The sequence below is a fragment of the Odocoileus virginianus genome, chromosome 2 (genome assembly GCF_023699985.2).
Source record: "Odocoileus virginianus isolate 20LAN1187 ecotype Illinois chromosome 2, Ovbor_1.2, whole genome shotgun sequence".
Classification (NCBI taxonomy): Eukaryota; Metazoa; Chordata; class Mammalia; order Artiodactyla; family Cervidae; genus Odocoileus; species Odocoileus virginianus.
In genome coordinates this window covers 15,327,337-15,352,969 of record NC_069675.1, presented here as the reverse complement: position 1 = coordinate 15,352,969, position 25,633 = coordinate 15,327,337, and the positions used below count along the sequence as shown (strand labels likewise).

At 39.9% G+C, this 25,633-nt stretch overlaps 1 protein-coding gene across 13 annotated transcripts in view; it reads right to left on the bottom strand.

Annotated features, from left to right (window-relative positions):
* Nucleotides 1–25,633, bottom strand: part of LTBP1 (latent transforming growth factor beta binding protein 1) — a 434,653-nt gene that overhangs the window by 202,067 nt on the left and 206,953 nt on the right. For all 13 annotated transcript variants that reach the window (XM_070476676.1, XM_070476671.1, XM_070476680.1 and 10 more), the window contains 2 exons: nt 10,383–10,607; nt 8,721–8,989 (listed from right to left, as the gene is read on the bottom strand). In XM_070476676.1, the coding sequence (XP_070332777.1) occupies nt 8,721–8,989; nt 10,383–10,607 (494 nt within the window). The remainder of the gene's footprint in view (nt 1–8,720; nt 8,990–10,382; nt 10,608–25,633) is intronic.

Here is a 25,633-nt window from a genome sequence, read left to right as displayed (position 1 = left end):
GCCAAGAAACAACATCAGACCCTAGAAATGCCAGCTGTGACTCTTCAAACATTTCTGTAATGTACAAGAGCCTAAACCAGCCATCAGTTCAAGACATGATCTCTTGAAACCACTTCCAACATGCTCAGAACTGTCGTCTTCAAGTGACCACAAAACCTTGCCACTTTGCTGATATCAGAAGTGAAATAGCATGCATCTACTCGGAATTGCCCCATCATTATTTTCAATGCCTACTTCTCTGCAAAAACAAGAGTCTAATTAAAATAGTATATAATCTCAGTGAGCCCTAGAGATATAAAATACAGAAATTTGATATTCCATGTCATGATAAAGGCATTTTCACTGCCAATAAAATGAAAAACACCTGAGTGGACTGAAGAAGCATAAACATGCTTGTCTATTAAAAAGGTCAGGGTGAGTGAATACTCAAAACTGACAGCCATTTTGGTGCCCAGAAGGCGTTGGCCGGGGTAAAGACGGGATGATAGGCAGTAAGAAAGGTAATGTCTGGGTCATCACCCATTCTCTGAATTACTCTACTTCAGTTCTAAGAATCTATATTTTGATTATCCTAATGTCTCAGTCCTACATTCTCAATCCAAGTAAAACCAGCAGTTCTTCCTGTCGCTGGCAGAAGCCCAGTGACATGGAGACGTGTTCTCTTTCACATGCAGCGTGTGTTTCCCCTTTGGATCTTATCCCTGGCTCTACTGATCTTTTTGACTCCAAGAAGAGGGCCCCTGCCTGAAGTCCATCAGGCAGAGGTGGCTAGAGCAAGAGCAGGTGACACTGCAGAGGTCCAGGACCTCTCAAGCAAGGTGTCATGTGCATGCGTCACGCTGCTGACACAGGTAAGGTTTGGCAAGGATGGGCATTTCAGAGCCACTGGGGACAACCAGACTCCCTACCGGTCAGTTAAGTATTTCTTAGATTATGCCAAAGGGCTGTTTGAGTAGGACACTGAAGCAAATCTCAGATGGCATAGGAAGCGTCTGGTGGCTATGATTTATTCCACCTGAAGGAGGCCTAACTGCAGTAAATGCAATCAACACACCCTCACGGGACTCTCTGCTCCTGGAGAAGGCAGATATTTGGTAACTCTGGCCCTGCCTTCCCTCATCACTGCCCAGCAGCACGTCTGCAAGGTCAAGTGCACCCAGGAGAGCCCGGACCCCAAAAGCATATTGCCTGGGGAAGTGGGGAAGAGGACCACATACAAACCTGCCCCCACTGCTGGCCCAGCCTGGCTAACTCAGCCCATAACACCATAACACAGAAGTGAGAGGCCGAGAGCCTACAGTAACAGTGCTTTATATTAACAGTTGTTCCTTCCTGAAACTTCTCATGTATTTATGTAAGTTATGGACTCAATTAGGGAATTAAACAGTGTGAAAGTGTTACAACCATTCTGGCATTATCCTCCCATCAGGATAAAATTAGTATTTCATCCTCGCTTCAGGCCTCACCCCAGTAATGCTCATCATCAGTGCAGAGAAGAATCTGAAGAAATCAAAGAAGAGGTTTCTAAGCAGAATTTCATGTCCTAGATCCCTTAATTAAGCACTAAATTCCTTTCTCATCAATGAGAAGAGATATTCAAAGTCTGAAGCCCATTGCTATGTCTACTGGGCTGGCCAAAAATTTGTTCAGCTTCTTCTGTACCATCTTGTATGTGCTGTGCTAAGTCGCTTCAGTCATATCTGACTCTTTGTGACCCTATAGACTGTATCCCACTGGGCTCCTCTGTCCAGGGGATTCTCCAGGCAAGAATACTGGAGTGGGTTGCCATGCCTTCCTCCAGGGGATCTTCCCAACCCAGGGATTGAACCCATGTCTTTTATATCTCTTGCATTGACAGGCAGGTTCTTTACCACTTGTGCCACCTAAGAGGCTTATGAAAAAACCCAAACAAGCTTTTTGGCCAGCCCAATACATCTTTACTTACCCATCTCTGTTTTTTCTGCTATGTAGAGTCAACAGACAGCTCTGTTTTTTCATTGGCTTCTATGTGGTAGAAACCAGGAAATTTTTTTTTTCAAAGTCCTGAGACTTTTTTAAAAAGTACTTTCAGCCATGAAGTTAATATACTTCCCCACTTCAGTGAGCTCACACTTTCATGCTAGTTTCTCCATGATGCTCTTTTTTTTTTTAAGCTTTCTTTTCATTTTTTAACAAAAGCAAGTGAATCTGTTTGGTCCTTCAGAAGTGTGTGTGTGTCCCAGTATTGTGGTTTAGAGCATGAGGATGTTATTGAATTTATCTGCCAAAAAGACCAATCTTCAGTTAAAGAATCTCTTTCTCCAAAGGCCCACTGTTTCGATTTTCCTATCCAACTTCTAGAACCTCTAAGAGGATTGCAAACTCTTTACTTTTTGCCCAAGGGCTTATTATTTATATGACCAATAATTAAAGGAAAGAAAGATTTTTTTCAGTGATACCAGGATTTCACATCAAGAAGTGGTCCTTTTCTTCCTAATACATATAAAAGCTTACTTTCTTCTATAGAATATATATTAGAGAATTTAGAGTGTTTCTTATGGTTTTTAAAATTAAACTTTCCTTATTTTTTTTAATTGAAGTACAGTTGCTATATAATATTATATGTTACAAGTATACCATATAGTGATTCACGATTTTTCAAGTTTATGCCCCATTTATAATTATTGTAAAATATTGACTACATTCACCATGTTGTACAATATATCCTTATAACTTATTTTATACCTTATAGTTTGTACATCTTGTACCTGTATGGAACTTTTTTTCCCAACAATATGGGGATTGTGTGGTTGCCAACTGTGAAAGTGAGTTTGACTGTTATTTGATTACCTTTATCTGTGCTAGAGTGCTGTACTAAAAATATCCTTTCTCTTCTGTTTACATCTACTTCAGGTTTTCTAGTATTTCTGTTCTCTTTAACGCAAGCATTCATATGTGCAACATGCTACTCTTTTGGCACTTGTAATAGGAAAGTCTTGAGGCACCTAAATTTCAGTCTCATCTTGTACAACTGTCTAATTAAGGGGCACGTTCCCACAATGAACAAAAAACACATGATTTCACAAGGCAGCAGTGGCACACCCAACCTGGAAGCTGGACTCCCAACCCTCCATCTCACAGAAGCTCTTTTCACACCATCTGGCATCATTAGGTCACTGTAAATGTTCATTTCCAGCAATTGGGCAATACATAAAACAAGTTTGAAACAACCAAAACCTCCTGATGCCAAATAAGTCTCCAACTTGGGTCACTGTTAAGAAAATCCATTTAGAATAAAAGACACCCTTGAACAATGGAAAAAGTATATCCATTCAATGATCTTATGGTGCAAAAATAGATTTGAGGGTTGTTTTCTGAAATTTGGCTTCCCCAGTATTCTTGCCTGGAGAATCCCCACGAACAGAGGAGCCTAGCAGGCTACAGTCCATGGGGTCTGTATCAAGTCTCCATCAAGCCCAAAGAGTCAGACACGACTGAGTGACTAAGCACACGTTAGAGATGAAAACTTGCTGGAAATGTTGAAATAACTATAACCACTAGAAATGTAATTCTAATTTGATCTATACATTGCGCAAAATATGAGAAATATTTTCAAATATCTATGGAGTACCAGTACTTACTGTAGGCAACACAGATACCTATCTTTGCCAAAATTATTACTTTTCAACTATTTCAAACTTGATTTTTTTATTGGAGTATAATTTATTTTTAATATTGTGTTAGTTTCTGCTGTACAGAAAAGGGAATCAGCCATACATATACATACACCCACTCTCTTCCAGACTCCATTCCCATACAGGTTCATTATAGAACACTGAATAAAGCTCCCTGTGCAATACAGTAGGTTATTATGAGTTATCTTTTATTTATTGTAGCACACTTCAAACTTGATTTACATTCAAGAAACCAATTCCTCTGGGCCATCCCGTGTTTAGTTGCTCAGTCGTATCCGACTCTTTGCAACCCCACTAACTGTGGCCTGCCAGGTTCCTCTGTCCATGGGGATTCTCCAGGCAAGAATACTGGAGTGGGTTGCCGCGCCCTTCTCCATGGGATCTTCCCAACCCAGGGATCAAACCCAGGTCTCCCACATTGTAGGCAGATTCTTTACTGTCTGAGCCACCGGGGAAGCCCAGGAATACTAGAATCGGCAGTCTATCCCTTCCCCCGGGGATCTTCCCAACCCAGGAATTGAACAGGGTCTCCTGCATTGCAGGTGGATTCTTTACCAGCTGAGCTACTGGGGAAGCCCTGATCACTCTATATGTTCTATTAATTTCTGTTCTCTTAATACTTGAAGGTGAATTTAGTGATTCCTGTACCCAGCCTGACTCACATAGAAATCAACAAGTCTATATAATCTTAAGAATAAATTATTTGTTAGGACTCTAAAAGATGAAACATCACAATAGAAAGGTATTTTCCCCTTTATCTTGACACTCTCCATCAAGGTAAAAAATATTTTAGATATTTCTAATCACATTATTCCTATTCTTTCCACTTTATAATATTAAGACAAGTATTAAAAAATCTGTATTATTTATCTATCATTACTAGATCTATTCACTAACCACTGAATTTTCTCCATTAATCCTCTCTCACTTCATCTCTAAAACAGCACTGGATTCCATGACTGTTATTCAAGAATACCTGATTCTTGACATCAATCAAAGATGGAACTGGTTAAAACAAAGATGTAGCTACTCATCTTTACCTCATAATCCTCCCCTGCAAGGGTCAATTAATCAATCAGACAGCACATTTATCTGATTTCTGAAGCCAGAAAGTTCAGAATAGTCCAGCTCATCACCATCTTTTTCTTCACAACAGCCCATAATCAAATCCTGATGCTGGATCCTTCACAAAAGCCTCTGCATTCAACTCTTCAAGTTGACTTCTTAGGTTGGACCCTGATCATTTCACAATTAGACCAAGGCCAACTTCTCTTCCCTGGCTTCCTCATGTCTACCATGTCCACATCCACTTCCATCTCATTCAAAAGTTGAAACTTTTAAAATTTTCTAGACATTCAGTAAATGTACTAAACTTAGAGCTTTTAAATTCATTTTAAAATTATATTATTCCATTCACAAGTCAAGAAAATGTTCACATTTTCTTTCTTTTTCTTATAAGGAATTTTCAAATATGCTGAGATAATCCAAAGAATAAAAACAGTAATCACTTGTATTTCCACTTCTGAGTCAATAGCTATTACAATTTTGCTATATTTGTGTATAAAAGGCATTTGAAAGTAAATTATAGACATCATGGCATTCCTCACTCAAGAATAAGGACGCTGCCCTACATACCTCTAATACCATTATCACAGCTAAGAAAAGAATAGTTCCAAAATACCATCTAATATTCAGCCCATATTTAAACATCCTCAATTGTTCTTTAAATGTCTTTCAGAGCTGTGTGGTTTTTTTTTAAAGCCAAAATATGATTAAGGTTCATACATTAGATGTGCTGTTAACTCTCTAGTCTCTTTCTGGGGAAGTCACTGTTTGTGTGTGTTTAATGATATGAATGTCTTAAAGAAATCAAGCAACAATTTATCAGTCTTTCTGATGTGATAGCTTTGGCTTGTTTCTTCACCTTCAACATTCCCTATAAGCTGGAGGTTAGGTATAAAGGCTCAATTAGATTCTGCTATATATTTCTGGCAAGAATCCTTTTAAGGTGTTGCTATACATTTCATACTGTAGCCCACTAGGAGGAACATAATGTCATTTGTCCTGCTTTTAATGATTCTGAATTTGATCACTTGATCAAAGGGGAATCATGCTATTTTTAATTTGACACCAAGTTATTGATTTTGCCCTACACCTAAGGTTTAAAAGACTTCCTATCTGTGCCAACATCTGCAGGAACTCTACTCTAGTTGACTTCTCTGGTCTCTTCTGACGCTTCTTCCTCACCTGTTTCTTACAGTGTTCTCTCTCCTCTATTTAATTTCTGCCCTCTTCTCTGTAAGCTTAGTTTCCAAACCAATCATCCATTTTCCTCCACCATCCAAGCAGGTCCCGAAATTCTATTCTGTGAAAGTCCCATGAATTCGAATACACTGAACACAGCTCATGTTGGATTTTCAACCTCAAGTTTACTGGCTCATTGTTAGAATGTGCTACAGAAACAAGAGTATTTTTACCAAATTTTGCAAATGACCTCCAATGGCAATACATAAACATAGGTGCTTACTGATTATGACATTAAATTCTCAGTAGGTATAATCTCAGTGAATAAGAATCTTCCTACTGAGCAAAACACCAGTATTTATTTAAAATAACTAATAAATAAAATTTTAAGTACTCGTTAGGGTTTTCTGCCATTCATTTAAAATCCACTTATACCTCCCTCAGTAGCTGTATTTGCAAAACAACCATAGCAAGAAAGCACAGATATTTCCAAACACCTTTGTAGGATGCATCTTATATACTATCGACTATTTTGTCAGTAATCTTTTCAGTGCCTGGATCATCCTAATTGCACAAATTGGACAATCATAGGCACTCAACATTTCTCACCAATAGGAAAAAAATGTATTCTGAGAATATTTTGAAGCTGTGTATTACTGACTACACATGCAAAATGAATTAAGCATTGAGATCATTGTCTGGATCACTTAGATCAGAAGTCAGAGAAATATCCAGATAAGGCAAAAATGTGTTCCAATGAGTCTGAATTATTTGGATAATTCCACCTACTATCCAATGCATGTGAATTGTATAATCCATTTTAGGCCTAAAAGTAAATAATTTGTTTATATTCTTTCCAGTGAACAATTGTCTGCCTACAATTACACGTACAAGAACAACAAAGTCTGTTGACATCTCATTTTCTTGCTTTTTACCATCTGTGTTCCAGTTTGGAAACTAAGGAGAAAGATACTGGGCACAGAATTTTAAAAGGACCTGCTTTTTCCTCATGATCGACCTAAACTGAAATGACGAAACAATGCAAATGACACCAAATTCATCCTTCTCCTCCAAGACTTTTCTGGGGCAAATTGTGCCATGCATGAGGTTCACTTCAGCCCCACTGCCCCTGTAAAGACTTGCCTTTAACACAGTAATCCAGTCCTTAACTTCTAGGTAAATGTAACTTGATGATATTCCTTCTGCAAAAAGCATGTTTAAACCTGGTCTTCAACTGAGGAAGAAAAAGCCCCCCTCTCAGCAGGCATTTCAGGCATCTCCAGGCAGACCAAGGTTGAGTGGGAGATTAAACCTTCCCTGCCTTAGTGAAGTCACATGACATAAGCAAGCACCTGCTCTATTCTACATTTGACTCTCTCCATAGGTAAGCATTTTCTAAGCTAGTATTTGTATAGTTCTGTAACATTTGCAGAGCATGTCACTTTGCCTAGTCTAAGCTTGACCAAGCCCCATATTCTTGTCTCCACTTGACAAATAAGGAAGCTGGCTCCTTGCCACCAAGTGCCGAACCCATGCCTCTAACCAAGGTCTTATAACTCTACATGGCTCTTCTTTCCATCCTGGTCTACAAACCAATTTTGCTTCTTCCTCTAGGAGAAAAGGGTTTCCCTGGTGGCTCAGTGGTAAAGAAACCCTGCCAATGCAGGAGACACAGGTTCAATCCCTGGGTCAGAAAGATCCTTTGGAGAAGAAAATGACAACCTACTTCATATTCTTGCCTGGGAAATCCCACGGACAGAGGAGCCTAGCAGGCTACAACTAGAAGAAAGGAGATGACCTAACCATAGACTTGCCCAGCACCTAAAAGTGTTATCCAGGTTCAAAAGCAAGAATGATTGATTCTATTACCAACAGATATCACACACACAGACACACATAATTTTTTGAATATTCATATAACAGTAGATAAACAGATCTCACCTATTCTTCTCACAGGGGGTTAAAACCATAATCAAGTGACAGGAGAAGAACCACAGAACAAAGCTATGTCATTACAACATAATTCCAAAGCAGGAAGCACCAAGAAACTGTGGTAGAGGAGACAGTAATTTTCTGTTGCTTTTACTATGCACAGTCAATGCTGAGTTTTGAAGAAAAGTCAACTTCTCTCTCACTTAACGATATACAGACCTACAGTTACACATAAATACAATATTTAAAATACACTTCAAACAACTCATACACTGCTATTCTACTTATATAGTTTTATAAGAAAATAAAAGATGACAAATTATTATTGGGTTCAAAACTTGACTATATCCACTAACCAGCAAACTATTGCAAAAAGGCATGAAAATTTTCAAACACCTCTGTAGAATATATCTCATATACCGTATCTCATGCCTGACACATGCTTTAAACACAGATCACTGTAGCTGAAAAAATACCAACAGGCAATCATGGACATCTTGCAGCATTTCTGGAAGTTCAATACATACTATTATCTTATAGATACTTATAAATATCTTACAATACTTACAGTATCTTATATATCAGAGGTTGGCAAACTCTTCCCATAAAGGTCTTTGCAGACCATATTTTAGGCATTTCAGATCATATGACCTCACTGAAACTATATAATCCTTCTGTCAGTATCATGAAAGCAGACACAGACAGGATGTAAATGATGGATCTTGCTGTATCCAATAAATCTTTATTTATAGCAACAGGCCCACAGGTTGCCAATTCCTTCTACAAAAACCTCATTTCATCAAGGCTGTCTTTCCTACTAAATGAGACTATCTAGAACACATCACTAAAATGGGCTGGGGTGTTGCTCACCTGTGACCCAATGGTTTCCTGGAAGCACCGGCCCAGCTGGGTCTTAGCAGCCACCGGGTACACATGAGGAATGACTTGCTGGTATGAGGAATGGACCGTCTGGGTCTTCTGGACAGGAAGGCCTTGGTAAGGGACTTGGGACTGGCCTGGTTGAGCTTCTTTAACCTTCTGACCTGTTGGGCCGTCAACTCTTGAAACCTGATGTATCTGGACCGAGGCCTCAGGAGGGTGCTTCACATGGATATTGACTATGTTAGGAGGAAATTTCACTAAAACAGATCGGGAGGAAAACTTATCAGCTGTAAATAATCAACATGCATGTCACGATGAAAGTAAATTTTCATGCTCATCAGCATGAAACTAAATTTTATACACACACATATACTTAAGTACATATATATTATGCTGTTGTTTTGTTGTTTAAGTCGTGCCCAACTCTTTTGTGATCCCATGGACTATAGCCCACCAGGTCCTCTGTCCATGGGGTTTCCCAGGCAAAAATACTGGAGTGGGTAGCCATTCCCTTCTCCACGGGATCTTCCCACCCCAGGAATCAAACCCATGTCTCCTGCATTGCAGGTAGATTCTCTTCACTGCTACGCCACCAGGAAAGACCACATATATATTATGCATAGGATAAATAAAAGATTTATAGTGTGGATCTAGTTTTGCTGCACAGCCTTTAAAACTCTTGAGAGTAAAAGGGACACTCAAAAATTAAAGCTGACTTTATATACTTTAAAGAATAAAATTACTTTTACAAAGCAAAATTTAAACCTCTCACAATAACAGATTCATGAAACATTTTTTTCAGAAGAGCCACAAGACTATGAAATTTGTGCTACTAGTGGTCATACATTTTATCAAACAAAAGTAATTAAGACTCAAGAGTTAGATTATTTTCTAATTTCTCACAAAGTTTCCATCAGAGAGACTGTAGGATTTATAACACAATTTCACAAAACATAGTTCTTTTACCCTTAAACCTGGTATGTGCATACTCTTGTGCTTCTTTTGACACACACAAAATATTTAAGTGTGACATTTTATATCAGTATTTTCTTTCTCTACAGGTTTCACACAGAAATTTATCTTCTGATGCTAAGATTCAGGTTTTAAAGAATAAGAGCTGGTAACACTTCTTTGACCCCTTTTTTAAAAATTGTGCATGTGTGAGAGATGCCAGGTTGAAAAGAATGAATTAGTCATAGAATTTGAGCTCCAAGTGACCTAGTTTATCTTCCTCTACAGATGAATAAACTGAAGCCCAGGGAGGTTACAGATTGTTTAGAACTAAAACCAAGGACTCTTTGACTACAAAATAGACTTGGTATTCAACAGCAGGTACCATGTGATCTACTAGATGATTAATGATCATAAGGGTCAGAACACCATCTTGTTCATCTTCCCCTTTCCCAGGTCCTGCTAGAAGAGCACCAGGTACGCTTATTAGCTCTTGGTCCTGGGTCACCAGAGAAAGATGGGCTCCATTTTCTCAGTTCCTAGGTACCATTCTCTATGGCCGAGAAAGCACTGTCGCCATATAACTGGGCCCATATCCTGTTCCAATGCCAACCACGCAGGCACTTGGCCTCTGTATATATAGGTTTGGCATGTTAACAGAGTTCTGACGAATAGGCAAAATCAAAACAGTCAGCTTACCTTTGACTCCTTGCTGGCTGGTCATGGTCAGAGGCAAAGTATGTGTTGAGTGGACGACATGCGTTCCCAGCGCCTTGCCTGACTGCTGGGAATGCTGATACACTTTAGGCAGGCTGGCCCCGTGGACCGGGATCTGACAGAGCTTCCCTGTGAAATTTGGAGGGCACTGGCATTTGTCCCTTGAACTGCACTGGCCTCCATTCATACATGGAAGATGGCAAATTACTGTAACGGGAAAGAGAAAACGTGAAGAGTTGGTTAGTTTCTCAAAAGCTAAGTAACAATCAAACCAATAGAATACCCCCAAAGCACAGCCATCATATTACCAATGACTTTAGAAATGGTAAACAAAGGAGAATCTATACTGGGTTCAAAAATACTTCCTCTTTTTGTTTTTTTAAACTATCTTTTTCTTTCCACCTTAAGTAAGTCATTTAGCTCTCCAATTGTTTGTGGTTGTTCATCCACAATGCTGGAAAGAATTCATAGGAAAAAATATACATATATGTAAATATACAAAGTTACTCAGAATATCTCCTACATTCTGTACTTACTTTGTTTTCCTATTACTAGCTTATTTACTGTCTTTCTAGATTATAAACTCCTTGGGGGAAAGGAATGCCTGGTTTAATGCACTTTATATCCTCAGCAACTAAAATAATATCTGATGCATAGTGGACATTAAATACCTCCTCCAAGAATACACAAATAAGAGTGTTAAAAATAACATCTGTCGAGAATTTTCTCTACATAAAGAACTGAACTAAGTGCTACCCAGAATAAGGGAATAGAATCGTTTGAAACCTGCTTTACAGGAATTTGCAATCCCATTAGGATAACAAGACCACAGTGAAACCTAGAAGGAACAGAGTGATTAATAGTTGGGAATTTATTCAGAATAGCAAAAGGTAAAAGGATGTGTTTGGGTGAAGAATTTTATGAAGAGTTTTAAATTCTGGCTAAATTCAGCTTATGGCCAACCTCTTTACAACTAATGAATTTTTCCCATCAGACTTTAAACTGATCAGATTTCAGCAGCTTAAAAAATAAGTCTCTCAACTCCATTGTCTTTCAGCTTCTATTCTGCTTCAATCCTCTCCTCCATGACCAAACTTTCCAAAAGAATTATCTGCTCCCTTCTCTGCTCACTACTAGTTAGCCAGCACCAAGTTGTATTCTCTTCTTTGTGTGTGTTCCGTTTTCCCATCCCTCTCCTACACTGAAATTCCTCTTACTCAGGTCACTAATGGTCTCCGCATTGCTAAATCCATTGGCTGGATTTCAGTCTTCCCTTGGCTTCTGTGACATCTCTCCCACCTGTCTGCTCTTTCCTCTTTGTCCACAGTCTCTTACTATTCTTTGCAGACTCCACATTTTCCTTATCCTTTAAACACAGATGTGCTTCAAGATTTGGTCTTAAAATCTGCTTTGTGCTCGCTTCAGCAGCACATATACTAAAAAATCTTCTGCTTCACTAACCCTACACATTCTGATTTCATCCTGTCATATGATGATGTCACTCAAAACCATATTTCTAAGCCAAAGCTTTCTGCTGCGCTCCACACTGTCTACATCCTGTAGATCTTCTATAGACATCTCAGACTTACAATGTCCCACTTTGAACAGGATCATCTTCCCCCTAACGTCTCCCATTCACTGAGGGACGCTTAACAGAAGTCTGAGGGTCCTCTCAAACCACTCAAATATCCAGTTCTCCAGGTCCTGCCTTCTAAACATTTATCAAATATGTCCACATCTTTCTCATCAGAGAGATCCTGTTTTCTCTGAAACCTCATTTCCTACAATTCAGCTACACTGAATTTGATTCCTGAGTGGACAGGGCTCTCTCACCCCTCCTCATGTTTTATCTTCCCAGCATCCTTGGCCTGGAACACTTTTCATTTGCTTCCTAATACCCTCCCCACTTGCCCACCTAACTCCTGCTCATCATTGAGACTCTGCTTAAACCTCACTTCCTGGAAGCATTTCCAGTTGACCCTCATCTAGGTTTGGGCCTCTCCTCTGTGCCTCCATGGGCTCTCATTCACTGTTCATCATGCCCCTTGGCTTACTGCATTGTAATCCTCTGACTTCATTTCTGTATGTCCCATTCAACTAGAGCTCTGTAAGGTCAGCGACTTCAATGTTTTACCTCTAACATGTAGTTCAGCTCTTAGAAAAAATGCTGCAGCTCAATAAAAATTACTAGATAAAAGAATGAACAGATTTATGGCTACTACTTTGTCAAATACCATTCTAGATACTACAGAAGAAAGTAAAAGCTAAGTGGAGCTGTTAGGTAATACATGATAACTAAAAATACACATCAACAAATAAGTGACACTGGAAAATATAAAATGCAAGTTCTATGGAACTTCAGAGAAAAGTCATTTCTGGGAGGTCAAAATAGACGTTTTAGGAGCGCTCACTTGAAATAAGTCTTTGAAGCTGGGGATTCAGAAAAACAGAAAGGAGGACAGTGTGTGAAAGGCCAGAGGTAGGCAAATTTGGAAGATAATGAGAAAGCCTGTGCTGTTGAAACCCCAGATTCCTTGGGGAATGGAGTCAGATGATAAACTGGGAGATGTAGACTTAACTCAGAGAATGGTTAAAGGTCTGATGAAAAGTTTGGATTTTACTCTGTAATTAATAAATTATTTTGGAGACTTCAAGGAGAGAATGTTCCGGGAAGATTACTCTTGTGATGGCATGTGGCATTAGCTGGAAAGGAGAGTGACCAAGTAGAGAAGTCAGACAGGAGAATATTAAAATAACTGAAAGACAACTTGAAAAGCCCATGGATTAGGATCATGGCAAAAGGAACTGACAGAAACATGAAGTAATATTATGATAGACAGGCAATCAGTAAAACGTGGAGATGGGACACAGGAAGTAAACAGAAGGTGAAGGAAGAGGTAAGACACTGAAGGAGAAAGGAAAGAACTGAGAAAAAATGACCAAGGTGACTGCCAAGAACTATGTCCAGGGTCTGACTATGGGGCAGATAAAGTCAAAACTGCCCATGCAAGATAGGGTCTGGAATATGCATCCTCAAGCGTCTAATCTACACTGAGGTGCCGAGTAAGCAGAAGAGTCAAAGCTGACTCTGAGGCTGAGTCAAAGACTCCATAATTCCCAGTTCAATTCTAAACTGAACTTCTACTAAACAACAGCGTGCTGCTGGATGCGTTCACTGTGCGTGTCGAGCCAAGATTTTCAGTCAGCTCAGTTCAGTCGCTCAGTCGTATCCAACTCTTCACGACCTCATAGACTGCAGCATGCTAGGCTTCCCTGTCCTTCCCTGTCCTCCTGGAGCCTACTCAAACTCATGTCCATTGTATCGGTGATGTCATCCAACCATCTCATCCTCTGTTGTCCCCTTCTCCTCCCGTCTTCAATCTTTCCCAGCATCAGGGTCTTTTCCAATGAGTCAGTTCTTCACATCAAGTGGCCAAAGTACTGGAGTTTCAGCTTCAGCATCAGTCCTTCCAATGAATATCCAGGACTGATTTCCTTTAGGATGGACAGGTTGGATCTCCTTGCAGTCCAAGGGACTTTCAAGAGTCTTCTCCAACACCACAGTTCAAAAGCATCAATTCTTTGACGCTCAGCTTTCTTTATAGTCAAACTCTCACCCATACATGACTACTGGAAAAACCATAGCTTTGAGTAGATGAACCTTTGTTGGTAAAGTAATGTCTCTGCTTTTTAATATGCTGTCTAGGTTGGTCATAGCTTTCCTCTTGGTCATAGTTTGAGGAGCAAGCATCTCAAATAATTTATCACTGGAATACAAGCACACTTTACTGTGTATAGTCGATCCCTGGGTCAGGAAGATCCCCTGGAGGAGAGCATGGCAACCCACTCCAATATTCTCACCTGGAGAATCCCATGGACAGAGAAGCCTGGCAGACTACAGTTCATGGGGTCACAAAAAGTGGGACATGACTGAAGTGACTTAGCACAAAAAGCATGAATTTCAGTTAATACAGTTTAATTAAATAATACCAGTCTCCCAAAAACATGGTCTGAACTTCATTTGCCACAATATTAACTAGGTAACTTCACTGCTATTCTCCTTGGTCCACAAATCACTACATAAATAACAGGTGTGTATCACGGCCAATAACCAATCATATCACTTCCTTCAGAGTTTGTTGGCAACTGACCCCGGCATATCTGTTATTCAGTTCATATGTCCCCTTCCTCTTGAACATCCCTCATACCCAGACAACAAAGCAGGTAGCTGAGTTGCCTCATCACTTCACAAGGACAAACTCACATGACATTTTACAGAAGTGTATTATCAAAATGGCCAAAAAAAAAAAAATAGGCGCAGCAAAGAAACAAAAAGTGGTAACACTGGAAATGAAACTGGAAAGTGGTTGTGATGTGGGATAAAGATGGTCCCAAGGAAATGACATTAAAGGCCCTCAGATATTCCACAACTTGGAAAGCGCAAAGGTGAGTTGTTGAAACCTGATGCAAACTTAGAAAGGTTCACTAAGGCAAAGAAAAGATACTCACTCCACATCATACAGTATACGAGAAGAAAGTGAAAATATTCACTTTCATATTACTTTTAAGTTCTACTAAAAGAAATAAAACACTTCCATTCTCAGTGTTTCTAACACTTTACATCATAGGGCACTTGGTAAATATTGCCTCTACTATTTTTTCCTCTTTCCCGATACTTACATCACCTACAGTAAAAGAATTTTAATGTTTTGACAAAAAGAAAAATTTAAGGTGATGGAACTAGTAATTTTCCCACTGATTATTAAGATTGTTTTCACAGTTACAGCCTCCATGGTCATTTTTATGGTGCTGCACCACTGTGCAAAGAGGTCTACCTATCACCTTTACAAAAATACCATCTTTTTTTTTTTTAACAAAGCTGATGTTTATTCTAAAATCAATAGTATATTTTGAAATCTGAAATTAATTTAATTAGCTTTGTTTAAATCTATTTTTAAACCTTTGAGATAGCTTCCACACAAACATTTCAAAAACAGTACCAGTCTAAGTGGATACAGCAATAATCCCAAAATAGAACTCCAATAACCCTGTGTCTCTCTGGTCATAAAGGAAACCACATCTGCTGACTTATTCCAAACAGTAACTGGCCACTATTTATAACCATTTATGAGTGAGAAATAAAATACCTATTCTACTGTTCCAGCATTTTCACAAAAATCTAAATTACAATCTAAAGTTCTTTGCCTCAATTCAGTCACTGTGCATTGAGTCCTTTGTGGCAGGTTGATCTTTTTAAAGCTAAATAGTCTTTTATGTCAAAGAAAACAAATTTAAAATCACCCTACAAAAGTTAAGGATTTGACTATGAATAGTTTCTTTCTGTTTCAAAAGTTCCTGCCACTCTCAAAACATTGCCTGGTGATATATAGTCTGGGGTGCCAGTGTTCTATAAAACGTTCTCAACACATGAAGAGGAAAAAGAGTAAGTTATCTTTAAGGTTGCCTTGAGAAGCCTGTGGTATGCTAGTTGTAAGTCTAGCTATGGCACATATATTTTAGAACATACAAGTGGAAGGTGTAATATAGAATGCTGGCTGAGAAATTTCATAACCTTGTCAGCTTGACATCCTGTTGGTCATCACCATAATTCACTTCATTGCATCATACGGTCACCTGGGACCTACCACAAATAACAAGAGGTACGTGTGCCTTCAGCCTGTTATTCCAAAGACTGATTTCATGACAACCACTCCAAGCATCTCATGGTACGACTATAAAAGGTCACAATGAGCAAAAGGATCCAGGCTGGAAGAAAAAGTTGGAGGGTTTAAACATGCCCAGCGTTTCGGTACATTCCACCATTGACAGTGGTCTATAAAACAACTTGCAGGCCTCAACAAACTGGGCTGAGGGGATAATATTCACAGTCTACACCACAAATTGGAACTTAGTTTAAATGAATAGATACTGATCTGTATACAAATATGGGCAAACTGAATTTTCTACACATTGGGGCTATAAAAAGCTAGACTCTCATTCTTCCCTGTTATCTTAGCTGACTATAAAAATATTTCAGCTGCTTGTCCCCAAAAGGCGCTCTAAGAATGTACATGACTTTGCTAAGGCAACTCCCAGCAACACCCCGGCCTCTCCACCCACCCTCTCGCTTTCTGTGCCGGCAGACTGTTTCAAGTTATTCTGGTTAACGCAGGGCAGAGCAAACAAACTCCCATCTGAAGGAAAACCTACATCTGTCATTTTGTAAAGAGGCACACACATGATTTTGATTTGAAGAGCTACTTCCACTTTCCCACTTGTGTCTCATTAGGAGAATAATGTTCCCTTAAAGGCTTTCAACGTTTTGGTTGCTGTCCCTTGCAAGGTGAAAAGAAAAGTAATAATATTTTTAGAAAGTTCAAGTTACCACTTTCTCTCTCCCCTAAATACCTACCTTGCTCTCTTTTAAAGGGTACCCACAGATTCTATTCAGCCAGAAAGTAGGTTAATAATGTGGCCGTTTAAAGCTTTCAGATAACAAATATGTCAGATAATAAACACTGCAGCAAACCACTGCTCATTTTTTAAAATTTATTTTTAATTGGAGGATAATTGCTTCACAGTGTTGTGTTGGCTTCTACCATACAACAATGTGAATCGGTCTCTCCCTCTTGGACTTCCCACCCTTCTAGGTTGTCACAGAGCACCAGGTCGATCTCCCTTTCCACTATCTGTCTGTTTAATATATGGTAATGTATATATTGCTAGGCTACTCTCTCAATTGCCCCGCTGTATCCACAAGACTGTTCTCTATGTCTGCATCACTATTCCTGCCCTACAAATAAAACCATTGCTTATTTTAAGAAACTATCCCTCTTCTTAAAAACCTGCATGCTTCCCATTTAATTCAGTATGCATCACCCCACCTCCAACCCCCACTGCATCAAAAAATAAAATAAATAAAACAACTTAAGCCGAAAGCCAAGATGGAGAGGTCACATCTCTCTGGAGCGAGGACAGAGGAGCTGTTCTACACATGAGCCAAGAAAGGAAGTACAGAGATTAGTAGGCATTTACTAAAATCTAAGTTTGAGTTTTTTGCTTTTTTTGAATGCAGAGATTTACCATTGCTGTGCTCCAAAATTGCTCGGAGTCTATTCTTGATTATCTATCTGATAACTAAAACAGAGTCCCAGACGGAACCAACAAAACATCTGTGATCCAGGTGGTCTGGAACAACCTGTCCAAGGGAGGTGACATTGCACCTAAATGTGAAAGGGGAAGAACCTAGCGATGTGAACATTGACAGAAGGGTGTTTGCAGAAGAAGAAATAACAGGAGGTAAGATCTTAAGGTGAGACAAGGTTCAGAAAGGCCCAGAAACTGAAAGGAGGCAGGTGTGGTGGGAATGTCAAAGCAAGAGAGAAAGTGAGAAAAGCTGGCTGGAGGGACAGAGCAGGGGCAGACTCTTCTTTCTTTCCACAAAGATATTTGCTGTTGTTCAGTCGTTCAGTTGTGTCTGACTCTTAGCGACCCCATGGACTGCAGCATACCAGGATTCCCTGTCCTTCACCATCTCCCAGGTTTTGCTCAGACTCATGTTCATTGAGTCAGTGATGCCATCCATCCATCTCAACCTCTGTCATCTCCTTCTCCTCCTGCCTTTAATCTTTCCCAGCATCAGGGTCTTTTCTAATTATTCGGCGCTTCGCATCAGGTGGCCAAAGTATTGGAGCTTCAGCATCAGTCCTTCCAATGAATATCAGGATTGATTTCCTTTACAATTGACTGGATGGATCTCCTCGCAGTCCAAGGGACCCTCAAGAGTCTTCTCCAACACCACAGTTCAAAAGCATCAATTATTTTGCGCTCAACTTTCTTTATGGTCAACTCTCACATCCATATGTGACTACTGGAAAAACCATAGCTTTGATGATATGGACCTTTGTAGGTAAAGTAACATCTCTGCTTTTTAATATGCTGTCCAGGTTTGTCATAGCTTTCTTCCAAGGAGAAAACGTCTTTTAATTTCATGGCTGCAGTCACCATCTGCAGAGATTTTGGAGCCCAAGAAAATACAGGGCCGCCTATAAAGCCTTCCCAGTGGTGAAAAATTCACCTGCAATGCAGGAGCCGCAGGAGACATGGGTTCAATCCCTGGGTTGGGAAGATCCCCTGGAGGAAGGCATGGCAATCCATTCTGGTATTCTCACCTGGAGAATCCTCATAGACAGAGGAGCCTCACAGGCAACAGTCCATAGGGTCGAAAAGAGTCGGAGACGACTGAAGCGACCTAACACATATAATAATGTTTCCATTAAAACAGGGGAAAAGTAAGTTAAACCCGAGGACCAGGATAGATTAAGACGTACAAAAGACAGAACCAGGGGAAGAAAAATGACAAAGGTGAGCAAGGTTAAATAGAATCACCTATTGTATGTACGTGGGATGTGCACTGTAAACTTGGCTTTGAGGTTGTGGACCTCATTTTAAATTTCTGAATAACTATTTAGCCAGACTGAAGTTAAATTCTTAATTTAAGACTCAAATAGATAATGATCCTATAAGGTGACTTCAAAAAAATCCTTTTTATTGATTATCTGTGCACATGGTAATCACAGTGGGCTGAAAGGTGGTCTCCCAAAAGGTATGCCCATGTCCTGTGAACACCCAGAATCTGTGAATATTATTCAGGTGGTAGATGAGTAAAACAAATGTGACTAGAATTTCTGAGAGGAGGCTCTCAACCTGACTTATCCAAGTGACCTCTCATCAATGACAAAGTCCTTTTAAGAGTGAGGTCCAGGGCAATTTGGCCAAAGAGGAAGAAGCAATATGATGGAGGCGGAGATGGAAATGATGCAGCCAAAAGTCGGGGAGCACCAACAGCCATGAGAATTGGGAAGAGTCAAGAAAGGGACTCTCCTCTTAAGCCTCCAGGGGGAGGGTAGCCCTCTACACCTTGATTTTGACTTTCTGGTCCCCAGAGCTGTGGGAGAACACGTCTCAGTTGTTTTCAGTAAGAGGACTGTTATCTTAATGTGTGAGACATGAGACTGATGCTCGTCATAGTACATGTAAAATGGGGGGAAAAAAGAGTCCAAAGAAGTCTTGGGGCAAGAGGAAAATGCTTTCCTAAAAGCTAAAAACGTACCCACCACAATCTATGTTTTACTTGCTCTGTAAATTAAGATGACCATTTCCATCCCATCCCCATCTATCAAATACTACACTGGACTAGAATGAAAGGAAATGCACATTTCAACAAATGCAAACCTTAATACAAACAAAAACCCCACGAATCTAATTTTTAATGCTGGTGTGCATTAGCAAATGCTTGGATAGTACGTTCTGTTTATAATAGGGGAGATAGGAAGCCCTACCACCCACATGCTCACCAGAGCTTCCAATCTGGGATGAGGTCATTCATCATCTCCACTTTGTTTATGGCTGTCTGCGCACTGATCATCAACCTCACCATAGCTGTGGGCTATCTCATTTGATCCAGTTTTATATTTTGTATAACCTAAGGAGCTTTCTGGGCTTCCCAGGTGGTTCAGACAGTAAAGAATCTGCTTGCAATGGGGGTAGACCTGGGTTCAATCCCCAGGTTGGAAAGATCTCCTGGAGAAGGAAATGGCTACCCACTCCAGTATCCTTGCCTAGGAAATCTCACGGACAAAGTAGCCTGGCAGGCTAGAGTCCGTGGGGTCATGAAGAATTGGACACGACTGAGCAACTAATACTTTCTTTCAGGGAGCTTTCCATATCAAGTAAATCATAAAATTCCACTTTATACCCTTCATCCATAGAGGCTTGCTCTCAGTAACTCCCAAACCTAGGGCTCTTTGGCCTTTAGGAATAACACAACAACATCTTCAGGTTGCAGAGTAAACACATCAGTACCATACACCTTGGGAGACTGAGGCAAGTCATTTCACTTTTGCGGATCACTGTGCCTGCCTCTGCAAAAGGGGGGTGGTCCAATGACATAATCCACAGGTTCTTTCCTATTTCTCTAAGTGTGGTTCTCAAAACTCTAGCCAAGGTACTAGAGTGAAATTCAGATTTTCTCATCTCACCTAGAGTGACTGACACAATATAAATTTTTTAAAAGGAACAAATACATATTCGGTCACTTGTAATTTATGTAGAGGGGGCTGGGGTTAATTTGCCACATGATGTGCTTTCTTTTTATTTTAATGTATAGTCAGACACTGATTCAAACATCAGTTGCCTACTTAGCAACAAAGCAGTTTATAAAATGCCCAAATGTTTATGAAAAGCTGACTTCACTTGAAAGCATTATGTAAACATAATGAGGGAAGTGATAGAGCTGTAGACTAATGGACAGGGAGATAGGTTTTATAAAAACGCTGCCATGCTTCATCCCTAAAGACTGTACCTTTTTCAGTGGTATCACTGCAACTATCTTCAGAGAAACAATGTTATTTCAGCTATTGTAGCTGGGCATTTTCTTTAATATCATTGCAAAATGCTCTCTCAAAAAACAATACCACATAAGCTATAGATGATATTAAAAATAAGTTTAAAAAAATGTACTGCACCACTATAATTTGTAAAGTTGGTCTGGAGAACCAAGTTCATACTCTCATTAAGTTAATTACTATCGGCTTGTTATTTATTTATTCTTGAGCCATCAGCATAGGATTAGAGATTAATCTAAATTTATAATTTTAAAATATTTGCTGAGTCAAAACCTTGATATAGAGACTTCCTTGGTGGTCCAGTGGCTAAGACTCTGCCACACTGCCAATGCAAGGGGCCCAGGATTCCATCCCTGGTCAGGGAGCTAGATCCTATATGCCACAATAAGTTCACGTACTGCAACTAAAGAGCCCGCATACCGCAAATAAGACCTGGTACAGCCAAATAAATAAGTACTTTTTAAAAACAGTAATTTAAAAAAAAACCTCGACATACATATCTAACTTGAGAGCGCATATCTAATGGCACTCAACCTCCTGACTTCACAGCACATCCTAATTCTTGCAGCCCTTTCAAGTCTGGTCTAAATATGGCCTCCAATAAAGAAACTTTCCTCCAAAGAAAGGGAGATACTGAATAGGAAGAAGCCTAGAAGCACTTGCAAACACGGAGGGGGCATCTAATATTTAATAATTTCTATGTCATTTATCAATCTGCCTTGTATTATAATTATTTTTCTCTTCCTCCTACTGGATTTTAAATATAAAAAGAAAGAGGCCATAATGCTTTTTCTTCTTTGTATTGCTCCTGTATTTCACAGCACAGCATTTTGCAGACAAGAACTCAACATAAAAAAGTATTGCCATTAATTCCCTAAAAACTCAAGATGGAAAAAAATGCAGCATTTATCTCTTCTAACACTCCTCATTTCTTTCTGATGCCGTTTAACTTAAGCATACATAGGAACTGTTCAGCTTACAATGGGGTTATGTCCCAATAAACCCATCTATAATATCAAAAGTTAACAAGGTATTTAATACATCTAACCTAGAACCATCCTAACTGAGCTCTGTCTACCTTAAATGCGCTCAGAACACATAGTTGGGCAACATCATCTAACAAGCCTGTTTTATAATAAAGTGTTGACTATCTCACGGACCGATTAAACACTGTACTGAAAGTGAAAAACAGAATGGGTGCATGTATACCGAAGAAGGTGATGTGTATACTGGTGGTTTACCCTCATGATGTTGTGACTACTGGGAACGCAGCGGCCGCCACTGCCCAGCCTCAGGAGAGAGGATCCTAGCACTTACCATTAGCCCAGGAAAAAGATCGAAATTCAAAGTATGCTTTCAACCAAATCTACATGGCTTCTGAACCATCGTCAGGTAAGCCGGACCACGGTAAATTGGGGACCTTTTGTACTAAAACAGTAGTTTTCAAATGATGTTCCATAAAGTGTCACAGTTTCCACACAGGTGCTAAAAAGGACCTGTTAACTAACCTAATTCGATTACCTTATTCACCAAAGAATGAGCTACAGAGATTGTGTGTGCTTAGGTTTCAGGGCCAGATTGTGACAGACGTGGGATCAAGCCCATATTTCCTAAACCCTGAGCCAGTGCTCTTTTCCACATAGATCTTATGATGGAAAGACCAGGAGGGATCCTTCGAGTCTCACCACATGGTCTTGTCCCAAGTCTTCCTTCCTTCTTCCACAGAAACAGTTTTCATAACTGGTCACCAGATGTGCAAATGGGACAAAACCTAACTTAAATGGAGATCCGGCCGGCTGTAGATGAGGTACACTCATGACATCCTCCAGGGGTCGAAATACATGAGCTGAAACATAGCAGGGCTTCTTTTTTAAAAACAGAAGGATGCACAGACATCAGAGGAAGAGTCAGAACAAAGTCAAAAACAATGGAATGAAAAAAAGAATCGAACAATGCTTGTGGACCGCACAGAGAACACTTCCGTGGGTGCGGAAAGTGCTACTGCACTCTGCCGATCCATCACTGTCGCCCAGTTCCCGTGAGCTGAGAAAGGAAGGCATGAACCTCAAAAAGTGGTGTCGGCTCATTCAGTGAAGTTTCATTCTATGTTTCCCATAGCAAGTACGGTTCTAAGCCCATGGCAAACGTCAACAAACCAAGCAAACCAAAATCTCTGCCGCCCTGGCTCTTCCCTTCTGTCGTATCATCATCTCTGTGAGACTCTGGGCATGAGGAGAATCTTGGTTTGGGGCCGAGGAGCAGGACAGGGTTAGAGAAAGGGTTATTCTCCCAGTTCTACAGGTTATCAGCCACTTCTCTTTGAGCATGAAGTGAGGTCAGGCAGGGCACTGAGCTGGGTGTTCTGGGGAGGGACCCTCCGCAGGGCGGGGTGAGGTCTCTCTCTCTCATGTTTATTATCATCATTATACTATCTATATCCCATAAGCTGATGCCTAGAGGGACATCCAGGTTATGGTGTGGATCACCACATCTCACATTTGTATTCTTTTGTCCCTATATAGCCAAGATACTATTCCGTGTTATAAACTGATATGGAGCCTAAATAGCTACATAATATCTCATTAGGTTAATAGACGGTAAATTATATAACCATTCCTTTTTTATTTGTTTAGATTGTCTGAATTTCTTTTTAACTATTACAGATAAAGCTGCAAGGAACATCCTCAAGTACATAGTTTCATCTTTCTTAGTAATTCTTTCCACTATGCATTCAACTAACATTGAGCAGCCACTTAGTATATACAGGCAATGTGCTAGGTGATATATCATCAACAAGAAAAACATATGAACCAATTAAACCAATGTAACCATCTTATCACAGGGAGGACAAGGAACACAAGCAGTAAGAACAAGGGCCTGGAATTAGATCTCTAGGGGGTGTGGATGCCAGTTTCACCATTTCTTAGTGCTATGACCATGAGCAAGTTATTTAACATTTCTCTGTCCCTCATTTCTTCACCTATAAAATGAGCATAAAAACTGAACCCAGCTCATATGGTTGTTGTGAGTCTTGAATGAAGTCACATATTCAAAGCACTCAGCACATAGTAAGTACCCAGCAAAGGTTAGCCATCAGCGTCAACTCCCTGATTAGGATATGATGGGAACATATAAAAGGGGAAACCAGGGCCTTCCCTGGTGGTCCAGTAAATAAGAACCTGCCTTGCAATGCAAGAGACACCAGTTCAATCCCTGGGCTTGGAGGATCCCACATGCTTCGGAGCAACTAAACCCATGTGCCACAACTACTGAGCCCACACACTGGAACTACTGAAGACTGCACGCCTAGAGCCCATACTCTGCAAGAGATGCCACCGCAACGAGAAGTCCCTGAAGCTCAATGAAGAGCGGTCCCCACTTGCTGCAGCTAAAGAAAGCCTGCGTGCAGCGATGAAGACCTCCCCATGACCAAAAAAAGTTTTTTTAAATAAAAGGGGAAACCAAACCCATGCACAGGCAAGGAAGCAGTGTGCATATCTTTATAAACAGTCAGGTCATGCAATATACTGCATGTTATTTCATTCACTACTCTGCTCCCAGTATTCAATGAGGAGACACAGAACTGCTGAGTACATCAATAGATGAATCCTCTAATAAGAGTTTATCAATTATTAACATCAATAGCAGTGTATGAACATATAGCCAAATTCACATCTTGTCAAAACTGGATTTTGTTCTTTAATATTAAAACCAGTTTAACAGTTTCAGAATAACTTCTAAGCCATAATATTCTACATGCAATCAGGTTACATTATCACAATGTTGATTCTGCACGACTATTTACTAAATATTTCTAACACTTCCTGTAGGTTTTTTTTTTTTTTTTTTTTTTACTGTTTTAACTATCTTTACATTAAATGGCAACCTACTCCAATATTCTTGCCTGGAGAATCCCGTGGACAGAGGAGCCTGGAGGGCCGCCGTCTATGGGGTCGCACAGAGTCGGACACGACTGAAGTGACTTAGCATGCATGCATGCATTAGAGAAGGAAATGGCAACCCACTCCAGTGTTCTTGCCTGGAGGATCCCAGGGACAGAGGAGCCTGGTGGGCTGCTGTCTATGGGGTCGCACAGAGTCGGGCATGACTGAAGCGACTTAGCAGCATATTTTACCTATCCCATAAAAGCTTCATGATTTTTAAAATTACTTTTATGATGGTTTTTATAGATAACAGATTTAAGATTTTGTCTTAATGATGAAAATATCTTTGTAAATGTATTTCCTATTCATTTTAGTTTATTTGGATACAGATATTTTACTAATTCCATGTAATTAAGTTTATAGGTTCTTTTCTCTATAATGTTCTGTTTCATTCCTTTAAAAGCTGCTACCCCTCTAAGTGTATGACAAATAATCTATTTCATACCAGCTCTTCAGATGATTTTCATCTTGCTTGCTTATTTAACTTGTTCCATCTGGAGTTTTTACCCACTGTATAAATATGGGTTATCACTCACTTTGCTTCAAACTGCAATCTAAATAGCTTACCATTCATTAGTTATTAATACAATTTCCTTTCCTTTTTTTTTTTTCCTAAGGCTAAGTTATTTTGAATGGAAGGCTTCAAAAGGGGGAAGACATAATGTGGTAGAAAAAAAGGAAAAGGAGGAAGGGCAGTTTAGGGTGGAGTCAAGGATGGGAGGGTGGGGGAAGAATGCAGGATAACACAGTGGAGACCCAGGACTAACACAAAAGCAGAGAAACATTCCCTGAGAGAGGTGAAAGAAGAAACTCACTGGGTAATAAAACGAAATGGGGTCTGTAAAATTCAGCTGGATGCCAAAAGGGATAAATTCTGAGTAGA